The sequence below is a fragment of the Nycticebus coucang genome, chromosome 1, assembly GCF_027406575.1.
Source record: "Nycticebus coucang isolate mNycCou1 chromosome 1, mNycCou1.pri, whole genome shotgun sequence".
NCBI lineage: Eukaryota > Metazoa > Chordata > Mammalia > Primates > Lorisidae > Nycticebus > Nycticebus coucang.
Window position 1 is genome coordinate 79,698,617 of NC_069780.1, and position 24,493 is coordinate 79,723,109.

At 41.9% G+C, this 24,493-nt stretch overlaps 1 protein-coding gene and 2 pseudogenes across 9 annotated transcripts in view; 1 reads left to right on the forward strand and 2 right to left on the reverse strand.

Moving 5' to 3' along the window:
• The window catches only part of TRIM2 (tripartite motif containing 2), a 166,493-nt gene that overhangs the window by 80,049 nt on the left and 61,951 nt on the right, over window positions 1-24,493 (forward strand). For 4 of the 9 annotated variants that reach the window (XM_053583126.1, XM_053583103.1, XM_053583079.1 and 1 more), the window contains exons 2-3: window positions 7,618-7,802; window positions 13,463-13,700. In XM_053583126.1, coding sequence (XP_053439101.1) covers window positions 7,669-7,802; window positions 13,463-13,700 — 372 coding nt within the window. In that variant the 5' untranslated portion in view covers window positions 7,618-7,668. Of the gene's footprint in view, window positions 1-7,617; window positions 7,803-13,462; window positions 13,829-24,493 lie in introns of those variants that run through there. The other 5 variants (XM_053583117.1, XM_053583110.1, XM_053583088.1 and 2 more) reach the window with 3 other exon arrangements.
• LOC128592758 (uncharacterized) lies at window positions 4,233-4,330 on the reverse strand (annotated as a pseudogene).
• Window positions 22,851-23,003, reverse strand: LOC128591581 (uncharacterized; annotated as a pseudogene).

Consider the following 24,493-nt stretch of genomic DNA (forward strand, 5'->3'; position numbering starts at 1 on the left):
GGAATCTTGGCCCTTTTTCTCAACCTTGTTCCCTAGAGCAGCCAGACAAGATTTTTCCAACTCTTGTCCCCTTTCAAGGAAAGTGGTTTCACTTTGGCTTTGGCCATCATTCTCCCTTCATGGTCTTTCACACTCTGTTGTCAGCAATAAAGAGTTTGGAAAGTTTTCTGATCGAAATGGTATAATTTGGGGTAGGAAATATGTTCTAACTCTTGGAATCTTAGACACAGGCATTTTTCTCTTATTTCATCTCCTCCTATCGGGTTTCCATTTGATGGTAATTTCCACCAAATTGTAGGAGATTTGAGAAAATGAGCTGGGAAAACCCCCAGAGATGATGTGAGGAAAGAAATGCTGGGGCAGGGTTTTTGTATGCACAAGGATTTTGTTATGTAATTGTTGTATTGTTTCTCATACAACAAACTTTGTTTAGTTGGCAAGCCCCCCTTAATAAGGAATGTTATGTGCCAATCTTCTTAGACTTTTTATTTCCCTGCGTATATGTCCTCAGTAGTTCTCAATTTCTCTTCCTGCATTTGTGTGTGTTAAAATATGTCATTGATATTTATCCTCTGGATGGTGGCTTATATTGTTGAGCATTACTCTATCACATGGGAGAGACAGGTGATGTCTGAGGTCAAGTGCAGACATTTGCATGAAGTGCAAAAATTTGCATGACCAGCAGCAACCATGCTCTTTAACATCCTGGTATATGACAATGATGTTAAACATTGCATATCAGTGTTTAACAATATTGTATATTAATGTTTAACTTGATTAATGATTAACGTGAATGATTAACTTGATTAAACTCAGCAAGTGCCTGAGTCTGTTTCCATGTTATACTTTGCCTGTTTGACTCATTCAAAAAATAATGAGTGGCTACTATATATACCAAGCACGGTTTTAGGTGCTGTGACTACTGCAGGGAGCAGTCAGATAAAAATCTCTGCCTTCCTGAGCCTTACATTCTAGGGTAAGGGAAGACTCCATGTAAAATAAATAAATTGCATAGTATGTTAGAAGGTTTAGATCAAGCTGTTATAACGAAAATGCCATAGATCGGGTGGCTTAAAGAAATGAATTGATTTTCTCTCAATTCTGGAGGCTGGGAAGTCTGGGATTGGGGTGTCAGCGTGGTGGGTTCTGGTGAAGGCCCTCTTCCTGGTTTACAGATGGCCCACATGGCGGGAAGCAGACAGTGTGAGATAACAGTCTCTCCTTTGTCTCTTCCTACAAGGTCACTAGTCCCATCCTGACTTCATCACGTCCCAAAGGCTCCACCTGCTAATGCCATAACATTGGGGGTTAGGCCTTCAACATATGAATTGGGGGAGGGGAACAAACATGAAGTCCGTAACAGAAAGTGAGCAATACTATAGAGAAAAACTTCATAAGGACAGGGTAGCGCCCCCAGGGAATCAGGGGCAAAATGCAATTATTTATTTATGTATTATGTTAATTTTTTTTTTTTTTTTTTTGTAGAGACAGAGTCTCACTTTATGGCCCTCGGTAGAGTGCCATGGCATCACACAGCTCACAGCAACCTCCAAATCCTGGGCGTAAGCAATTCTCTTGCCTCAGCCTCCCGAGTAGCTGGGACTACAGGCACCCGCCACAACGCCCAGCTATTTTTTGGTTGCAGTTCAGCCGGGGCCGGGTTTGAACCCGCCACCCTCGGTATATGGGGCCAGCGCCTTACCGACTGAGCCACAGGCGCCGCCCATATTATGTTAATTTTTAATTAAAATCGTAACTGTATACTTTTATGGGGTACAATGTGATGATTTGATATACATCGTGGAATGCGTAAATCAAACTGATTAACATCGCTGTAACCTCACTTACTTATTTTTTGTGGTAAGACATTTAAAATTTACTCTTAGTTATTTTGAAATACACCCTTGCGGTGGCACCTGCAGCTCAGTGGTAGGGCGCCGGCCACATTCAACAAGGCTGGCGGGTTTGAACCCGGTCTGGGCTAGCTAAAGCAAGAATGACAATTGCAACAACAAAAATAAAATTGTTGTGGGAGTTGTGGGGGGATGCTTGTAATCCCAGCTACCTGGGAGACTGAGGCAAGAGAATCGCTTAAGCCCAGGAGTTTGAGATTGCTATGAGCTGTGATGGGACAGCACTCTACCCAGGGCCACATAGTGAGACTCTGTCTCAAAAAAAAGAAAAGAAATATACCCGTGCATTGTGCACATTAGGTGAGATCCCACCAAATACCCTCCCTCTTAGCAATCACCCTGCCCCCTTCCTCTCCCTTCTCCTCACCCCATGCAATGCAATTTTAAACAGAATGATTGGGTTGCGCAGGTGACACTGAGCAAAGGGCTGGAGAAAGAGGAGTGAGCAGCACCTTTATGAGAGGTCTTGCTATTTTGTTTCCCTCTAACAGGAACCTCAGCTAGTTTCCCATCTGAAAGCACTTACGGTTGGCTAAGGTCAATATCAAACTATTATATATCATTTAAAAATGGCTCTTTACGCCTTCATTGTCATTTCCTTTCTCCTGGCCTTTTGACAGTGTGTCTGGGGTTAGTTCCCATAACCACATGCATTCAGGCTCCTTCAGAGACAAAGTCCACCCCAGGTGGGTTTTCATAAGCATCCCCCTCACCTCCGAAATTAATTCTGCTGCTGTCTCGCAGAAGAGCATTTCTGCAGTCTGACCTGATTTATCACACTGTACTGACTTCTGATGGTTATGTGGGTAACAAGGGTCTCTCATAGAAACCAAGTGGGGGAAGGAGACCAACCAAGAAACTAGATAAGTATTTATTGCTTGTGCAGCCAAGAAGACCAAAAATGGGTAGTGCCCAACACTTTGATTAAAGGCTATTGTATATTTTGTGTGTATTCTGCATAGCATATCCCTACTCCTTCAGACCTCCCACAGTGCTTATTAGCACATTGTGTGCCTCAGTTCTTCTAAGCATGTTGTCCCCCAGGTGAGGTCACACTGTCTTCCTATTTTGGGTATCCAGCAATATTTAGGAAAGGATCATTATCCTGGCAGATTTGGGGGGTCTTTGGGAGTTGGAGATCTTTTGTATTGATTCTGGAAGTTCTAAAAATCTAGATGCCTTCCACAGATCACTTGTGACAGATATGTAATACTGTCATGATTTTAAATTAGTGTTAATGAAACTTAATTCGCCATATAAATTATGAAACAAAGACTTGCTCTCACCTGCTACAATAATTATCATAAATTAGAATGAAATGTTTTTATTTTCAGCTTTACGGTATAAAAATATTGGCCCAAGTAATTATATTTGGTCAACATATATCGTTTGATTAAAACTGTGGTTGTGGAGAAAATTGTATTTGTTAAGTTAGGAACAGAGCCGCACAGCAGGAGGTGAGCAGCAGGCTGTCCAGGGAAGCAGCTTCATCTGCATTTACAGATGCTCCCCCACTAGCTTCATCACCTGAGTTCCACCCACCACCCCATCCCACCCCTGAAGAAAATTGTCTTCCACGAAACCAGTCCTTGGTGCCAAAATGATGGGGGACCATTGGATTAAAACAAATGTTTTTTTCCTTACCCCAAATCAAAATTCTGAAGTTAAAAAAAAGTAAAATCCAGTGTGATTGTTTCCTTCTGCTTTTTTCACTACCTGGCAGTATGACTTGGATTATTTCAAAGTATACTGTAAATTTTTCAAAAGCTATTCAAAATAAAATTATTATTATTATTTTTTTTTGAGACAGAGCCTCAAACTGTCGCCCTGGGTAGAGTGCTGTGGCATCACAACTCACAGCAAACTCCAACTCCTGGGCTTAAGCGATTCTCTTGCCTCAGCCTCCCGAGTAGCTGGGACTACAGGCGCCCGCCACAACGCCCCGCTATTTTTTGGTTGCAGTTCAGTCGGGGCCGGGTTTGAACTGGCCACCCTCGGTATATGGGGCCGGCGCCTTACCGACTGAACCACAGGCGCCACCCTCTTTTTTTTTTTTAAATTGAGGCAGAGTCTCACTTTGTCCCCCTCGGTAGAAACCGCAAACTCTTGGGCTCAAGCAATTCTCTTGCCTCAGCCTCCCGAGTGGCTGGGACTACAGGTGCCCGCCACAACGCCCGGCTATTTTTTGGTTGTAGTTGTCCTTGTTGTTTGGCAGCTCTGATGTATGTGGCTGGCGCCTGAGCCTCTTGAGCTACAGGTGCCGAGCCAAAAATAAAATTATTTTTAATTGACTTGTATTAAAAACTTTAATATTTTATTTTTAATATGGAACGCTTCACAGATTTGTGTGCCATCCTTGCTCAGGGGCAATGTCTCTGTGTCATTCAAATTTTAGTACTACCAAAGTGAGCACTTTATTGTTTTTGTGGGTCTCTCTCACAAACATGCACACACACACATACCTCCAACAAAGTGTTAAACTTGTATCATCAATTTATCAGATAAAGTAGAAAACTTGAAATGTGATCGTTAGACAGACAAATCCATTCTTCTCTTATTCTGCTGTCACAGGGATGTGGTTGAAAAACAGTGTGCCAACAGTTTGAGCTCCTAAGAGATGAGCTACATTTAATTCAATCAATGAATTCTAGTTCTTTAGGGAGACACTCTATGGGAAGTCTAGCAGGTAATGCAGGCTAATTAAATACGTAACACCTATACTGTAACTATGCAGCGAGTACTGTCTGAAGGTGCCACTCTTGTATAGCAGGTGCTTCATAAGATTCTCTTTATTAATCATACTCCTTAATGAGCTTATCTAGAAGACATAGAGTTGGAAAATGGGTGTGTCTTGTATGTAACTATTCTCAAACACGTAGAAAAAGCAGAATTTTCTTAATAAAAGTTGGTGATACTTTTCAAAAATTTGGTGACTTGATAGGGAGTAAGAAGAACTATTGTTTATATATATCTGGAAACAACTGTTTTCTTTAGAAAGTGGAGAATTGTTTATTCTATAAATATAGAGTATTTCCTAGCTTTGAACACAGGCATTAGGCCAAGTTAAAGTGTCATATATAAATCAAGTTTCCATAGGTCGGCCTTCTTAAAACACAAGGTCAAGGGCAATGTGGTGGTTTAGGACATGAAAAGGCCGTGGGTTTGAAAGACATACGTACCTTAGTTTGTCTTCTTCTTTTTTTTTTTATTGTTGGGGATTCATTGAGGGTATAATAAGCCAAGTTTGTCTTCTTAACTGAGCCTCTGGGTCGTTTGTTTGTTTCTGTTTTTGTTTGTTTTTAATACACAAACTGAGGATAACAATATAACCTCCTGCATAGGGTCAAGTTGAAGATTAACTACTTTCTTCCCCGTCTTCCTTTCCTTTTCTCCCCTTCCCTTTCACTTTCCCTTTCCCTTCTCCCCACCTGCTTTCTTTCTTTCTACATTGGCAACTGGAGGGCTGTGGATACCTAACAAAATAGTAGAAAAGTTAGAAAGTAAATTTTAGCCCAACCTTGGCTTACCCTTTTGGTGTAAAAGTTAGAATATATATATATATACATATATATATATTTATATTTTTTTGTTGTTGTTGTAGAGACAGAGTCTCACTCTACCGCCCTTGGTAGAGTGCCGTGGCGTCACACGGCTCACAGCAACCTCTAACTCTCCGGCCTACGCGATTCTCTTGCCTCAGTCTCCCGAGCAGCTGGGACCACAGGCGCCCGCCACAACACTCGGCTATTTTTTTTGCAGTTTTGGCAGGGACTGGGTTTGAACCCGCCACCCTTGGCATATGGGGCCGGCGCCCTACTCACTGAGCCACAGGCGCCGCCCAGAATATATATTTTTTTTAATTAGAAATTATACAAGTTGATAAAAGGAGCTGTATTTTGTGTTCCCTGTTTTATGCTCGCATGTACTCTGTTTTCTTCTGTCTCCTTTTTTTTCTTTCTTTTGAGACAATTTCTTACTCTGTTGACCTGAGTAGAGTATAGAGTGCTTTGGCATCATAGCTCACAGCAACCTCAAACTCTTGGGCTCAAGTGATTGTTTTGTCTCATCCTCCAAAGTAGCTGGGGCTACAGGTGCCCACCACTACCCCAGCTGGTTTTCGTTTTTTGTTTTTTTGTTTTTTTTTTATCTATTTTTAGTAGAGACAGGGTCTTGCTCTTGCTCAGGGTGGTCCTGAACTCCTGAGCTCAGGTGATGCACCAGCCTCGGCCTCCCAGAGTGCCAGGATTAAGGCATGAGCCACTGCACCCAGCTTGTTGCCCTCTTCTGATTCCACTATTCTGTCCTGATCCATAACATTTTGAAACCTCTCCTGCATTAGTTTCACTAGGTCCTTCAAATGCCTATCTATAAATACCAATGGATATTTCTTTAAAATTGTAGGGACTACCTTTAGCCTTGTCCCTGCTCCATGGCACACACTTTTAGTTTACTTCTGTAGAAAATGCTTTGTATCACATACAAAGTGTCTAATTAAAAATTCCAATAATCTTCTGCACAAACTGCTTTTATTGCAAGAAAAAAAATTCCAATAATCATCCTCCTGCATATTAATAGCGTGTAGAGGAGGAAAACCTTTTCTCCTGCCCTTTTACATTATGCATCTAGGGGCTGTGAATTAAACTAACAAAAGATAGATTAACAGAAGAAAAAGGCATACGCATTTTATTGATGTTAATCTTCATTTCTGTGAACAAGGGCTTCACAAAAAAGAAGTGGAATCCTAAACAGGCAGTTGGACCTGTGGCTTATATACTGTGGTATTTTAACAAAGGGCAATAAATTGCGGAACTGACTAGACAAAGGAAAGGGAGTTTGGACTCTTAGGACAGACAGTAAACTGTGGGAAGGTGACTAGGAAATGTATGGTAAATTAGTTTGTTTAGGAAGGTCCGTTATGCAGGGGCATCTCTGTAGGTTCTCCAGGGTTTAAAAGTCTTCTCTTCCTGACATGGAAGAGGGACACATTTAGAAATGGAAATTTTCTGCATAAAAGAGAAATATATACCCTGATTTAGGCAGAAGAGGGAAGGCAGAAAGCTTCTCTTTTTCTGCTGTTTCTTAATAGCCTTAAGAATCCTTACGCCAAAATGACATATTTTTATTTATTTATTTATTTATTTTATTAAATCATAGCTGTGTACATTAATGTGATCAAATGACATATTTTTGACTGACATATTCTGATCTCTTCACGTATAATAGTTGGGAAAACCTTCTATTTTAATAAAAATATAAAAGGTAAATATGTATTCAAATATAGTCATGGCTGAAGGCATATACAGACATAGCTATATAAGTATTTATCCGTTCAGTCACCACTGCTGTGAACCAGCAAGCATACCCCTTTGTACCACCCTCTTCTAATTTGTTTTGTTGGCCTGGTGATTATTTTTTGTAGAGACAGGGTCTCCCTGTGTTGCCCAGGCTGGTCTCAAATTCCTGGCCTCAAGCAATCCTCCCACCTCAAGCTCCCAAAGTGCTAGGATTATAGGCATGAGCCACTGTGCACAGCTTAATTATTTTATTGGTTTACAAAGCAAAGAACAAACAGGGAGCTCACTGTCATTCTTCTACAGCAATAAAGGTTGGCTATGGTCATTTTGAAGTCACAGTTAAAGAGCCAATGAATGACTTGCACTTACAGTTATTATTTATTTTTCTATTTTGGTTTTCTGTCTGACAGCAGCAGCGTGCAGGGTCAAAGACAGCCGGCCCCCCATGTCAGTGGTCTAGGATGGCCAGTGAAGGCACCAACATCCCAAGTCCTGTGGTGCGTCAGATTGACAAGCAGTTTCTGATTTGCAGTATATGCCTGGAACGGTACAAGAATCCCAAGGTTCTCCCCTGTCTGCACACTTTCTGCGAGAGGTAAGCCTCCTTTGTGCTTGGAGAAGGTAGTTGTACAGGCTGACCTTCTACAACCTGCCGCAGGATTCTTTTCCAGGATTCTACAGTTACCTTTTGGGAGACAACAAATCTTTCGTGCTTCCGATAGATACCAAAAACCAGAATCAAAAAAAAAAAAAAAGAAAAACCAGAATCATGAGTTGCCAGTATACTTTAATTTAAACCATTACAAGTAACTACTGATTCATTTCCATAGGAGATAGAGCATTAAATAAATATTTTAAGATGAAAAAATTTTTTCTTGCTGTCAAATAGTTTTTGCCAATAATAGTCCCCTAGAGAGAGTCTTTGGAGGGAACGATTAAAAATTTATCATTTCATCTATATAACAAATCAAGTAAAACATCTATCAGTTCAAAGGGCAGAGCTTCTTTTCCAAAATTACCTTGGATGCATACTAATGTCACATTTGAATACTATGATATTTTAGGTAAAGAAAAAAAACTGTATATACACATATATAAAATAAATTATCTGACTGTGTTTACCATTTATGAAAACATACTCCTTTAGCCTTCTTGATAGAATTTTTTTTGAAGGAACTGATAGTCAGTTATCAAAATATACTTTTACCCTACTATTTAACTTATCATATAAGCAATTAAACATAAGAAGTTTGTTAGTAAATAGTTCATCTGTGGCTTATTTATATTTTTCTAGTAAGATTTATATATCTTTCTTGAAAACAATTTGATAACTGTTTTGTAGCATTTTGCTAAATACATTTTATATTTTTATTTAATGTACACAATTAAAATGCTTTGGTGGCTATTATGGAACAGGAAATTAGTATTTCAAATGGATTCAAATCTGTGCTGATTACATTTAATTATTCTTTGAGTTGATTGACTTTAGAAGGTCTTGATTACAAAAGAATAACCATATTTTTGTTGGTGATGATGGGATGCAGAGAAAAGATAGATGTTTTACTGGTAGTGGATTTTTGTTTGTTTGGGGTTGATGTGTGTTTGTGTGTGTCTCCATGTACATATGGGTGGAAGGAGGATTTGGGAGATTTTTTTTTCCCAAGGCAGGTATCTCTATTGTTCAGGTAATGTGCAGTGGCACAATAGCTCACTGCAGCCTCAACCTCCTGGGCTCAAGTGATTTTCCTGCCTCAGCCTCCCGAGGTCTGGGACTACTACTGTACACAATAGGTGTACACCACCATGCCAAGCTAATTTTAAATATTTTGTAGAGATGGGGTCTTGTTGGTTCTGACTCCTAGGGTCCTCCCGCCTCAGACTCCCAAAGTGCTTGGATATTAGTGTGAGCCACTATACCTGGCTAGCATCAGGGGAAAGGGTGTTTTAGTGGTGGTACAGGTTTATAGGGCACTAATGCTTTGCATTTTATTCATTTTACACTTTAGCCTGAGTGCTTTATAATTCATATTCCAAAATAATTAAGCTGGGTGTGATTTTCTACCTCCCACTCCTGTGTCCCTGGGTACTCATGATAGGAGTCAGCGCAGCCTGGCGGGCAGTCTGTACAGAACACTGAGAGCCACTCAGTGTGAGTTTGGCAGGCCTGCCCATCCCCCAGTGCTCAGTGCCCAGGCAGCCTATCTTTTGGGTCCTATTTCCTCACTCTAGCAGGTGAGAAGCATCACCTCTTCACTGCCCTAGGGCTGTCCTACCATTTAGCTCAATCACCTCTGCTCCCCATCCAATAGCTAATGGTGGAGATTTGGGAGATCCTACCACAGCAAGTCCCTGTTCATGCTATGTGTTAAATTGTTCCAGTGTTATGCACATTGAGATTAGCTCCTTTTGAAAGTGTTGGCAACAGGCAGCACCTGTGGCTCAGTGGGTAGGGCACTGGCCCCATATACTGAGGGTGGTGGGTTCAAACCCAGCCCTGGCCAAACTGCAATAAAAAAATAGCTGGGCATTGTGGCGGTGCCTGTAGTCCCAGTTACTCAGGAGGCTGAGGCGAGAGAATCACCTAAGCCCAGGAAGTTGCTGTGAGCTGTGTGACGCCACAGCAATCTACTGAGGGTGATAAAGTGAGGCTCTGTCTCTGTATTAAAAAAAATAAAAGAAAGAAAGTTGGCAACTTTCCTTAAAATGGGAAATTTTTCTTGAGGTGGAAACAAAACTTCACAGCTGTCTCACTGTCAGAAGAGGGAGCCCTAGGACCCCTTATGTCCAGCTCAGATGGATACACACACTGGCTACTCGGTGACCATCTCACAGTCACCCTCTTAGCCCCACATTTTCCAAAACACCATCAACAGGGCTTGAAGGAGAGCAAAACCAGACATAGTCCCTGGCCTTATGGTGCTTACAGCCTAGTGGAAGAGCTAGTCATCAACCCCCTGATTAATATGAAATTAAATTTCATATTAATTTGAAATTTAATCAATTCAAGTGAATTTAATTGATTCAGTGACAAGTGTATACACCAGAAGTACACAAGGAAACATGTTAGAGGGGAATTTACCCTAATCAGGGAGGGCTTCCCTGCAGAAGTGATTCAGTGGAAGCCCCAACAATGAGTAAAAATTTACTAAGCAAAGGGAGTGAGTAGAAAGAAAGAATTTCAGGTTTATGCAAAGGTGCTGTAGCGAGAGAGACCACGATGCTTTAGAAGAACTTAAGCCCACTGTGGCTGGTACGTGGCAGATGAGGGGGAGGGACGGGAACTGTGTAGATGCTAGGTCATACAGGTGCATGATCTACATCACATATACGCACTCTTATCTTCATTGTAAGAGCAGAAGGAGCAGTATTTTCATTTCAGATGGAAGGGTAGGAAAATTTAACTGGTTAGTTGAGTTTTGAGGTCTCTGATTGCAATATGGAGAAGGGTACAGGATACAAGAGTGGCCAGGCGTGGTGGCTCACACCTGTGAGCCTAGCACTCTGGGAAGCTGAGGTGGGCAGATTGCTTGAGCTCAGGAGATGGAGACCACTCTGAGCAAGAGCGAGACCCCTAAAAATAGCCAGGCATTGTGTTGGGATGCCGGTAGTTCTAGACATTTGGAAGGCTGAGGCAAGAGGATTGTTTGAGCCTCAGAGTTTGGGGGTACTATGAGCTATCATGCCACAGCACTCAACCCCAGGGCAACTGAGTGAGACTCTGTCTCATACAAAGAAAAAAATAAAATAAAATAAAAGAGGGTACAAGAGTGGATGGTCCTATACTGGGTGTAAGAAATCTAAGAAAGGGCGGTGTGTTGGGGAAAGAAGCGGACTAGGGAAGTTGGAGAGATGTTTAGGAACTGACAGGCTTTGGTGGCAGAAAATGAAGGACAGCAGGGGAGTTACTGTTTGGAGAAGGACTCCAAGTTTCTGGTTTGCTGAGATAAATTGATGGAGGTGCCATTCATCAAGCTAGGAGGAGGACATAGTTCAGGGTAAGATCAAGGGTTTGATTTTTGTCTTTTTTTTTTTTGAGACAGAGTCTTACTTTCTCACCCTCACTACAGTGCTAAGACATTATAGCTCACAGCAACCTCAAATTTTGGGGATCAAGTTATCCTCTTGCCTCAACCTCCTGAGTAGATGGTACTACAGGTGCTCTCCACAATACCTGGGTTTTTTTTTTTTTTTCTTTCTATTTTTAGTAGGGACAGGCCTGAACTCAAGGAATCCAACTGCCTCGGCCTGCCAGAGTGCTGGGATTATAGGTGTGAGCCACCACACCTGGCCTCATGGGTTTGATTTTGAATATGTTAGGTTTTAGGACCTGTGAGATACTTAAGAGGAGATGGCAAGAGGGCAGTTGAGGGGCTCAGAGGAGACATCTGTGGGAAGAAATATAGATGTGGGAGCATTACAGTTATATCCTCACATAGGGGTGTAACATCCCAGGGAGAGAAGAGGTCTTGTTATGGGATCTTCATTAACTCAAAATGGTACTGACTTTGAAAAGAGAGCAGACAGGAGAACCCACTGAGTATAGTGTCATAAAGACAAGGGAAGGTGCAATTTCCCCCAAAAAAGGCAGGGAGAGAGGGGCCCGGTAAAGCTTGATGACTGCCTCTGAGAGGAGCAGTAAGACAGGATTGAAATGTCTGTTGGGTTTAGATGTCATTGGTGACCTTAGCCAATGGCATTTCATTTCCGGTATCTGTTTAGCACTACCTGCCTCTATGATATAGAGTAATCAATTGACCTCTTTGAGGTCAGTTTTTTCATCTGCAAAATAAGGGGCATGAGATGAAATCAGTGGTTTTTGAATTCTGTTTGGCTAAGCACTGGAAAAAATTGTATGTGTAACTATTTAAAGCTTAGATTATGGGGACAAACTGCCTGGGTTTGAATTCCTCCTGTGTTCCTGACCAGCTAAGTATCCTGGGCAAGTAACTTAGCCTCTCTCTGCCTGTGTTCCAAAATATATCTAAAGGAATTATAGGCCAAGTGCAACAGCTTACACCTGTAATCCTAGTACTTGCAGAGGCCACTATTGGGGGATCACTTGAGGCCAGGAGTTTAGACCAGCTTGGGCAACATGGCAAGACCCCATCTCTATAAAAAACAAAAAGAAATTACCCAGGCATGGTGGTGTACAGCTATAGTCTCAGCTACTAGGGACACTGAGAGAGGAAGATCCCTTGAAGCCAGGATTCAAGGCTGCAGTGAGCTTTTTCAGCAGGAAAAAAGGATGGGAAAGGGGGAAAGAAGGAGGGGAGAGGGAGGAAAGGAGGAAGAAGAAAGTCAGGTAGGCAGGAAGGAAGGAAATTATAATGATATTTACCTCATACCCTCGGTGAAAGTACTTTGAATTTAGTGAGTAGCGTGTACAAAGGACAATTAAGTTCGCAAACATCCTAGAAAAAGAGTTCCAAAACTAATCTGAAGGGTGGACTAGGTGCTAGCGTCAGTGCACAGCTTCCCTAGGGGAGTCCTTGGGGGTAACCAGAGTGATATTTACCAGTGAGGTATGTAGCACTTTTTCCAGAATGAGTTCTTGAACTTAATTGTCTGATCTTGTATGTTAATCATTATTAGTGACACATTCCCTTAATTAAGTTGACACCTGTTGCAGGGCAAGGAGAACAGACAATGTGGCTGTGATTCTGGGTGCCCCGTCTCTGCTTCAACTAAACATTTCCACTTTGATGTGTTTTTAATATCTGATGAAGACATGTGTATTAGTGAGATATTATCTGATATCTGTGTATAATGAGTTTTGATGCCAACACAAACATCTAACGTATTTCTTCCAATAGGGAAAGTCCACAAATGCATGAGCCCAGTGCGAGATATTCGGCCCAGTGCATCTCAGACTGCTGTGCGTACTGACTCAGCAGGCTGGCAGGGCCTGAACTTCTGCATCATTTTTCCCAAGTAAGCCCCTAAGGGAGGCCAGTGCTGCTAGTCCACAGACCACACTCTGTGTGCTCAGCCTCTAGAATACACGACAGAAGTCAGTGACGTTTTCCTTTTCCTTGAGCATAATCCTTTGCCTGATCAGCTGACAAGGCCAGTGTGAGTACTGGTCACGTCTGGGTTTCTGAAATATTATTTTCTAGTAAAGGAGACCATGACGGGAGTTTCTGCCAAGCTGCCCACATAGTTGTTGAGAACACGCACATGTGGCACCTGCAAAAGAAGCAGTGTTTCTGTCCCCTGAGCTGTTAAACTGTCCTCCTGCCTCTGCCCCTGTCACAGGTGCCTGCAGAACTACATTCCTGCCCACAGTTTAACCCTCTCCTGCCCCGTGTGCCGCCAGACCTCCATCCTGCCCGAGAAAGGGGTGGCCGCACTGCAAAACAACTTCTTCATCACGAACCTGATGGACGTGCTGCAGCGAACTCCAGGCAGCAACATCGAGGACTCTTCCATCCTGGAGACCGTCACTGCTGTGGCTGCAGGAAAGCCCCTCTCTTGCCCAAACCACGATGGAAATGTAAGTAACTCGGATGGCAGGTGCTGCATGGGAGCATGACTGCTGTGGCCATGGGCAGGCTTTGGTCACATCAAAGATCATACATTAGAACAGAACTCCCTCTAGAAAATGAGTAAATTGTTACCAGCCCCCAGACTGGTTGGCCTGCTCACCTTCTCTGACCAGAACTACTTAAATAATAAAATTAGCCTTCATTGTGTCTGCTTAACACATGTTAAGGATGTGTCACCCCAAGGAGAGCAGACTAGTGCAATTTTCAAGCTGGGTGTATTTTCACCCACATAAACATCCATGTTACCAATTATGGATAAAGACTTAATAATGGATACATTTTGTAATTTTTTTTTTTTTTTTTTGAGACAGAGCCTCAAGCCATTGCCCTGGGTAGAGTGCTGTGGCATCGTAGCTCACAGCAGCCCCCAACTCCTAGGCTTAAGCAATTCTCTTGCCTCAGCCTCCCAAGTAGCTGGGAGTACAGGCACCCGCCACAATGCCCGGCTAGTTTTTGGTTGTAGTTGTCATTGTTGTTTGGCAGGCCCAGGCTGGATTCAAACCCACCAGCTCTGGTGTATGTGGCTGGTGCCTTAGCCGCTTGAGCTACCGGCACTGAGCCTACATTCTATAAATTAAGAGTGATTTTTTAAATATTAATTAGAGTCCTTTTTTAAATTTTTTTTTGGTTTTTGTTTTTTTTGAGACAACCTCAAACTCTTGGGTTCAAGTGATCCTCTTGCCTCAGCCTCCCATGTAGCTGGGACTACAGGCACCTGCCACAATGCCCAGCTGTTTTTTAGAGAGGGAGTCTTGCTCTGGCTCAGGCTGGTCTCAAACCTGTGAGCTCAGGCAATCCATCTGCCTTGGCCTCCCAAGTGCTGGGATCCTTATTTTAATTGTAAGGGAAATTTTTCTCATGTATATTAGACCCTATTCCTTATTTTTTTTTTCTTTTATTGTTTGGGATTCATTGAGGGTACAAAGAATTAGGTTGCACTGATTGCATTTGTTAAAGTCCCTCTTATAATTGTGTCCCCCCCACAAGAGGTGTGTCATACACCATGACCCTCCATCCTCCTCCCTCTTTCCCTCTCCCCACTCCCTCATTCCCCTACCCTCACTTATATTAGCTCACCTACTGCCTTCCTATTAGAATGGAGTACATTAGATTCGTGCTTCTCCATTTTTGTGATGCTTTACTAAGAAGAATGTGTTCCACTTCCATCCAGGTTAAAAAGAAAAATGTAAAGTCTCCATCTTTTTTAATGGCCAAATAGTATCCTATAGTGTGCATATACCACCGCTTGTTAATCAATTCCTGGGTTGGTGGGCATCTAGACTGTTTCCACATTTTGGCAATTGTAAATTGAGCTGCAATAAACAGTCTAATGTAAATGTCCCTATGATTAAAGGATTTTTTTTTCTTCTGGGTAGATGCCTAGTAATGGGATTGCAGGATCAAACAGGAAGTCTAATGTGAATTCTTGTGGATTCTCCATACTTCCTTTCAAAAAGATTGTATTAGTTTGCAGTCCCACCCGCAGTGTAAAAGTGTTCACTTCTTTCCACATCCACGCCAACATCTGCAACCTTGAGACTTTGTGATGTGGGCCATTCTCCTTGGGGTTAGATGATATCTTGGGGTAGTTTTGATTTGCATTTTTCTGATAATTAGGGACGATGAGCATTTTTTCATATGTTTGTTAGCCATTTGTCTGTCTTCTTTAGAGAAGGTTCTGTTCATGTCTCTTGCCCAGTGATAGATGGGATTGTTGGGTCTTTTTTTGGTGATGAATTGAGTTCTCTATAGATCCTAGTTATCAACCTTTTGTCTGATTGATAATTCGCCATAGTTGGGGAAAGATATTTGGTTGTTGTTTCCTTAGTGGTACAGAAGCTTTTCAGTTTAATTAAGTTCCATTTGTTTATTTTTGTTGTTACAATTGCCACAGAAGTCTTTTTGCATAAAATCTTTCCTCAGGACAGTATCTTCAAGTGTTTTCCCCACATTTTCTTTGAGGATTTTTATTGTTTCCTGCCTTAGATTTCAAACTTTTATCCATCTTGAATCAATTTGGTTAAGTGGTGAGAAGTGTGGGTCCAGTTTCAGTCTTCTACATGTGGTGATCCAGTTCTCCCAGCACTATTTATTGAATAGGGATTCTTTTCCCCAGTGTATCTTCATGTTTGGTTTATGAAAGATCAGATGGCTGTAAGATGTTAGTCTAATCTCATGGTTTCTATTCAGTTCCAAATTTCATTGTCTCTATTTATGTGCCAATACCATGCTATTTGGATCACTATGGCCTTATAGTGTACTGGAAAGTCCGGTAGGGTGATACCCCTGGCTTTGTTTTTATTACTAAGAATTGCCTTGGCTATATGGGGTTTCTTCTGGTTGCATACAAAATGAAGAATTATTTTTTCCAAATATTTCAAGTATGATGATGGTATTTTAATGGGGATTGCATTAAATCTGTCGATTGCTTTGGGTAGTATAGACATTTTCACAATGTTGATTCTTCCCAGCCATGAGCATGGTATGTTCTTCCATTTGTTAATATCCTCTGCTATGTCTTTTCTTTTCTTTTCTTTCTTTCTTTTTTTTTTTTTTGCAGTTTTTTGGACAGGGCTGGGTTTGAACCCGCCACCTTCAGCATATGGGGCCAGTGCCCTACCCCTTTGAGCCACAGGCGCCACCCTCCTCTGCTATTTCTTTTCATAGGGTTTCATCATTTTCTTTGTCGGGGTCCTTCACCTCTTCTGTTATGTATATTCCTAGGTATTTCACTTTTTGAAAGAGACTGTGCCCTTGATTAGCTTCTCATCTTGGCTGGTATTGCCATATACAAAGGCTACTGATTTGTGGACATTGGTTTTATATCCTGAGACATTGCTGTATTTTTTGATTACTTCCAGGAGTCTTGTGGTTGAGTCTTTGGGGTTCTCTAAATATAAGATCATGTCGTCGGCAAAGACCCTATTCCTCATTAAGAAATAGAAGTAGAGGCTGGCCACAGTGGCTCATGCCTGTAATCCTTGCACTTTGGGAGGCCGGGGTGGGTGGATTGCTTAAGCTCAGGAGCTCAAGACCAACCTGAGCAAGAGTGAGACCTCATCTCTACTAAAAACAGAAAAACTAGCTGGGTACAGTGGCAAGCGCCTATAGTCTCAGCTACTTGGGAGGCTGAGGCAAAAGAATCACTTGATCCCAAGAGTCTGAGGTTGCTGTGAGCTATGATGCCATGGCACTCTCCCCGGGTGAGGGGAGTGGGGGGCAACAAAGTGAGACTGTCTCAAAAAAAAAAAAAAATACCAAGCCCATGTTCTTTTTTTTTTTTTTTTTTAATTTTTATATTTTTATTTATTTTTTTTGCCAGGGCTGGGTTTGAACCCGCCACCTCTGGCATATGGGACCGGCACTCTACCCCTTTGAGCCATAGGCACCGCCCCAAGCCCATGTTCTTAGACTCACTATACGATGCTGCCTCTTCGGCTATTTTTAGAGACGGAGTCTCCCTCTAGCTCAGGCTGGTCTTGAACTTGTGAGCTCAGGTGATCCACCCACATCAGCCTCCCAGAGTGCTAGAATTACAGGCAGAACATGGGCTTTGGTGTCTGACTGTTGGATTCAAATCCTGCTCTGAAACTTCTTCCCTGCTTTCACAAGTTTATTAAACTCTGTGTCTCATTTCCTCTTAAGTAAAAAGGACGTAAGAATAGTACTTACCAAATAGGATTATTGGAAGAATTAAATGTTTAGGCCATGTAAAGCATACGGTAGGCTCTTGATAAATGTTAGCTATTAAAATTGTTTCTAATTAATGACTTTATTTACCTTATTCTTTATATACTGGCACTTCAGAAGTATTTGAAACTGCTTATAATAAAAGGCCCAGGCAAAATAAAACCACTCAGTCAAATGAGCAATCATTACAACAAAGCAGTTGTTATTAGCCATACTACTGCTCATTTTATTTCCCTCCTCACACACTGTTCTCTCTGCCCACTATGCTGTAGCCCCAGTGGCCTCAGACCTTGCCCAGTAGTTTCCCCCCTCAGGGCCAGGTTGTATTTTTCTGCTTGAGGTGCTGAGTTCCCTCTTGCTCTGAGTAGCTCATTCTCTTCCTCGGAGCGTTAGTTCACATTTCTCCTGCACACAGCAGCCTTCTCTAACAGTGCTATCTAAGGTAGACCACCTCTGACACCTAGCTGCCCTCACCACCTCCTTTTTCTATTTCTTTTTTTTTTTTGAGACAGAGTTTCACTATGTCGCCGTCGGTAGAGTGCTGTGGTGTCACAGCTCACAGCAACCTCAAACTCTCTTGGGCTTTAGGAATTCTCTTGCTTCAGCCTCCCAAGTAGCTGGGACCACAGGCGCCTGCCACAACACCCAGCTATTTTCTTGTTGCAGTTGTCATTATGGTTTAGCTGGCCCAGGCCGGGCTCAAACCCGCCAGCCTCAGTGCATGTGGCTGGCACCATAACCACTGTGCTATGGGCGCCGAGCCTTCTTTTTTGTTTTTGTTTTTGTTTTAATTTCAGATTAATATGAGGGTACAAACAATTAGTTTACAGTGTTTGTTAGTTGTAATTGTATCCTGCACCCAGGAGGTGTGCCATATACCCTTACATTGTGCCCATTAGGTAGGAGCTCACATCTGTGTATTTCTTTACTTACTGGTCTTCTGGTCTTCCCTCTAGAATATGAGCTCCAGGAGGGCAGGGACCTGTTAATTTTACCCTTAGTACCTATAGATGGAAATCAATCAATATGTATTTGTTAAACAAATTTGCGAGATACCGTTCTTGGCTCCTAAAACCCCACTCTGCAAAGTAGGTGTTAGTTAACTTCATTTGTAGGTAGAGAAACTGAGGCTGGAACAGTCACAAAGCTAGCTGACACATCATAAAAGCTAAATGGGAACAAACAGCATCTGCCTTCTGGTAGCCAAAATAAAACAGTGACACAGTGGATTACATGTCTGTAATTATTTAATTGAAATCACACCAGGCTATTAATAACTATGCAGTTTTCCACACATTGTGCTCCCAAGGAGAGTTACCATGTAAATTTTGTGAAAAGAACTTCAAATGATGCTTTCTCATGACCATTTCTCACACTGGCTCTTAATGAATGCACAGGCTGTCTCTGCCTGGAGTTCATGTTCTATAAACAGTTCCTAGGAAGGCATTTCTATCCGGTTCAAGAGTCCCCTTAAAAAAATTTCCTTAAAAGCTTCTTAAAGTGGGGCTCTCTGGAGACCTGAGGTAAAGACTTAGAAATGTTTGGAGACCCACTGTAAACCTTACTATAAATTTGGGGTGTGATGAGGCTACATGTAGAATGAGAAATACTGGCAGTCGGAAAGATTACCCCATTAGTACAGTGAGTGTGTCATGGAATTCCGGTAACAGTTTGTGGCTCGGTGTGGCTTCAGGAGGGCAGGGACCTGTTGATCATACTCCTAGCTAGAGAACGGAGATAGGGGAGTTAAAGGTGAGACACAGATGGGCTGAGGACTTGTAGGGATAAACCTGGAAAGACAGACAGGGAGAGACTGGGACAAGCTGTGAATGTCGTTAAGATCCCAATTCTCGGCCAGCCTTGGTAATCCTAGTGCTCTGGGAGGCTGAGGCGGGAGGATCCTTTGGGCTCAGAAGTCAAGACCAGCCTGAGCAAGAGCAAGACCCCATCTCTACTAATAATAGAAAAAATTAGCTAGGCATTGTGGCAGGCACCTGTAGTCCCAGCTACTCAGAAGGCTGAGGAAGGAAGATCACTTACACCCAAGAGTTTGAGGTTGCCATGAACTATTAGGCCATGGCGTTCTAGCCTGGGCAACAGAATAAGACTCTATCTCAAAAAAAAAAAAAAAAAGCACTTTAATTCCGTAATTAGTGTGGAAGCATTAAAACCCTCTATTTTAGTGACATTATGGAGGGATGGAGTAGCAGAGACTAAAGGCTGGAAACCAGTTCTGAGTTTCTTGAATTCTCCAAATGAAAGATAATAGGAGGTAGAACTAAAATAGCATCATAGAGGTGGAGAAGAGAGGATAAATTTCAGAGAAAGAGAGTACTCTTTCACATGAGAATCTGCCTCCCACAAATAAAAAGGCATGTGCTAAAATCTGTTAAGCTAAGCTGTTATTAATAAGATTGTGAGAACTTGAACAGTTAAAATTAATCTTATACCAGATTACAAAGAAAATACTGTATTTTCCCATTGTGTAAACCAACTTCCTGCACTAGTGCATTAAAATTACATTAGTAACACGTTTATGGAAAAAACTCTAAATACATTCTAAAAGCACATATTTAATAAAAAATAACACAGTTGGGCTATTTAGAATATATTAACAAAATATTGGAAGTGGAATCCTTATTTATCATATATATAGGCTGAAGTCAATCCATGCCCAGAAAATTTTATAGGTTTTAAGTATTTTCCTCCATTTGAAAAGAATTCAACTCAAGGGCAGTGCCCATAGCTCAGTGCCAGCCACATACACCAAGGGTGGAGAGTTCGAGCCTGGCCTGAGCCTGCTAAACAACAATGACAACTGCAACAAAATATATAGCTGGGCGTTGTGGCAGGCACCTGTAGCCCCAGCTACTTGGGAGGCTGAGGCAAGAGAATCGCTTAAGCCCAAGAGTTTGAAGTTGTTGTCAGTTGTGACACCACGGCACTCTACTGACGGCAACATAGTGAGACTCTGTCTCAAAAAAAAGAAAAGAATTCAACTCAAGAAGTTAGGAAAAGAAAAACAAAATAAATATATGAAACATACACAAAAAAGAAAATAAGAGTTCATAGCATATATATTTCTGGATTATAAAAAAGGATAGGAAACCCCCAGTTCATTTATGATACACTTACAGGGCAGATACCAAAACCTAGTGAAGAAGATAGAACAGAAAGAAAACTATTAATAACTCAATTTATGATTGTAGCTGTAAAATTCTTAATTAAAATACCCCAGTGAATTCTTAATATGTATGAGTATTTAAGGAAAATATGAGTATCACAAAAGAAAATAAGCAAAGAACTCAGAAAATTCACAGAGAATACATAAATGGCTAATAATAACTAGAAAAAAAGTTAAACTTTGCAAATCATCAAATCTTCTCCAATTAGTTACAAGTTTTTTTTTTTTTTTTGTAGAGACAGAGTCTCACTTTATGGCCCTCGGTAGAGTGCCATGGGCATCACACAGCTCACAGCAACCTCCAACTCCTGGGCTTAAGCGATTCTCTTGCCTCAGCCTCCCGAGTAGCTGGGACTACAGGCGCCCGCCACAACGCCCGGCTATTTTTTTTTTTTGGTTTTGCAGTTTGGCCGGGGCCGGGTTTGAACCCGCCACCCTCGGTATATGGGGCCGGCACCTTACCGACTGAGCCACAGGTGCCGCCCAGTTACAAGTTTTTTTAAAAAGTAATAACCAGGGCGGCGCCTGTGGCTCAAGGAGTAGGGCGCCGGTCCCATATGCCAGAGGTGGCGGGTTCAAACCCAGCCCCGGCCAAAAACCACAAAAAAAAAAAAGGTAATAACCAGTGCTAACAAGGGTATGTGCAGCAAAACATTTTCATATGTTGTGGGTCGAAGGGTAAATGGCTTTTCAGAAAGTTTATGTCAATATGGCATATATAATGATATTTATACAATTTCCAATCTTTTACTTTAGTAATTCCACTAATAGAAATATTTCTTCTTTTTTTTTTTTTTTGAGATAGAGTCTCACTATATTGCCCTCGGTAGAGTGCTTTGGTGTCACAGCTCACAGCAACCTTAAACTTTTGGGCTTAAGTGATTCTCTTGTCTCAGCCTCCCAAGTAGTTGGGTCTGCAGGTGCCCACTACAACACCTGACTATTTTTTTGTTGTAGTTGGCATTGTTGTTTTAGCAGGCCCTGGACGGATTTGAACCCACCAGCTGTAGTGTATGTGGCTGGCATCCTACTGAGCTACGGGCGCCAAGCCCTTAAGTTTAAATATATGGGTATTTTGCTGATATATATATATATATGTATAGTTGATTCATTATCAAAATGTATATATATATATACTTTTTTTTTTTTTGAGACACAGTCTCAAGCTGTGGCCCTGGGTAGAGTGTCATGGCGTCATACCTCACAGCAACCTCAAACTCTTGGGCATAAGCGATTCTCTTGCCTCAGTGTCCCGAGTAGCTGGGACTACAGGCACCCACCACAACGGCTATTTTTTTTTTATTACTGTAGTTGCCATTGTTGTTTGGCAGGCCTAGGCTGGGTTCGAACCCGCCAGCTCTGGTATATATGGCCGGCGTCCTAGCCACTGAGCTACAGGCACAGAGCCAATAGAAATATTTTTAAGGAAATAGTTGGAGATGAGGGTAGAGATTTGATAGAAGAATGTTAATTGTAATTTTTATTTTATAGTACAAAGTAAACATAATCAAAAAGCACAAAGTTAGGGAGCAAGAGGGCTTAGAACCTTTTCTGAGTGTGTCTTGAGTTGTTTGATTATAGATTGTGAGAATTCACCCCTGTTGCTTTGAGACAGGTCCTCATTGCCTATTCAAGCCAAATACAGGCAGTATTCCAGATAAATTGCTATAGTTAAGAGTTGTCATGGGTCAATCTTTGAAAGCAATCCAAGCGTTAGAAGGTTAATAAAATAGAGTAATTAACCATAAAGCAGGGCAGCGGCCGTGGTGCCTGTGGCTCAATGAGTAGGGTGCCAGCCCCATATGCCGGAGTTGGTGGGTTCAAACCCGGCCAAAAACAAACAAACAAAAAGATAATAACAATAAAGCAAGGTACTGCCATCCTAACTGCCTGGCCCTGCTTAGTATGTGTAGATGAAAGCTTGTCGTCTTTAAGTACCGTGAGACTACCTGTCTTCTAATTAAACTGCTGTGGTGGTCTTCCAAATACAGAAGAAAGCGAGGAATAATGGTTAGTGATCTAAGAGGTTCTTTGTAGTTAAAGCAGACATTTTTTGAGCTCATGCCTCCCAGGAACGAAAAGATCCTTAAGCACTGTTATTGCTTGTTTGGGTGGCTCACGAGCAGGGATATTAAATTAATAGGTACAAAGATGTATCCTCATTTTCTTTTCTTTATTTTTTTAAATAAAAATTAAAAAATTGAAAATAAAATTTCTTTGCAAGTGACGCTCAGACAGGCGTAGCCCCAGGAGGAACCTGGGGCCACAAGTGCGTTCGAAGTGTCGATGATCAATATGTCCTGCAAGTCACATTAATTCTCACAACTAGCTGCATTCTTCATCAATGCACAAGCCGAGTGATCTCTTTTCTTTTTTTGAGAAAGAATCTCAGTCTGTCAACCTGAATAGAGTGCCATGGGGTCAGCCTAGCTCACAGCAACCACAAACTCTTGGCCTCAGCATCCCAAGTAGCTGGGACTATGGGCGCCCGCCTAGCTACTTTTTTTCTATTTTTAGTAGAATTGGACTCTTGCTCTTGCTCAGGCTGGTCTCAAACTCATGAGCTTAAGCAATACACCTGGCTTGGCCTCCCAGAGTGCTAGGATTATAGGTGTGAGCCACCACACTCATCAAGAGAGGTTCTCATTACGAATGCCCTACCACTAACCAGCCCCCACTGCCTTCACCAGGGTCAACTGTCTGCTCTCAGGTAGCTCGGGGTTGTCTGCAACACCATCCTCACTGCCTGGCACTGCTTAGCACGTGTAGATGAAAGATGACCCTTTTCATGTTCGATCCATGTATGGTCCTGTCAGGCTCCTTTTCTGATGAGTGTAAAGGATGACCCGCCAACAGCAGTCAGCTCTTCCTGGTTTCTGGCCTGTCCACCCACCCCTGAGCACCTGCATGATCTCCCCAGAGATGAACAGCTCAGTGGAGTCATGCATCTTACACAATTAGCTCTCAGCTTGAACCAAAGCTGTGAGATCTCCAGCACGAGCCTTTCAGAATAACTAGCTGTTGATACTTTAAAATGCCTTCAGCCTGCCACTGTCTTTTCAAAGCTGCCCTCAATTACATTTTATGAAATAAGATTCACATGACACAAAGTTTAACATTTCAGCCATTTTAAAGTGTACAATTAGTGCTTTTTTTTTTTTAGATTTACTAAGTTGAGCAAATATCACCACTATCTTATTCCAGAACATTTACATCACCTCCAAAAGAAGTTCTATACCCATCAAGCAGCTAGTTCACATTCCCTCTTCCCACTAACCTCTGGCAACCACCAGTCTTGTGTTCTGTCTCCATGGATTTGCCTTTTACAGACATCTGGTATAAATGGAATCATACCTTATGTGACACTCAGCAGATTTTCAAGGTTCATCCAAATGGTAGCATTGCATACCACAATGTATTTATCGATTGATGGACATTTGGGTTGTTAACACTTTTTGGCTATTAATGAATTTGGCTGCGTTTTTGTGTGGACATGTTTTCAGTTCTCGTGGGTACATACCTAAGAGTGGAATTGCTAGGTCACATGGTCATTCAATGTTTTACTTTTATTATTTTTCTTATTGTTATTATTATTATTATTATTTGTTAGAGACAAGGTCTCAATACATAGCCCAGGCTGGCCTCCAGCTATATTCCCACCTCAGTCTCCCCCATAGGTGAGACTTCAAGGGCACCCGGCTAATATTTTTACTTTTTTGTGACAGGGTCTTGCTGTGTGTTGCTCACTAGTCTTGGACTCTGGCTTCAAGAGATTCTTCCAATTCAGCCTTTCAAATTGCTAGGATTACAGGCTTGGGCCACTGGGCAGCCCCCTTTGTCTATTTTCAGATTGGGTTATCTTTTTGT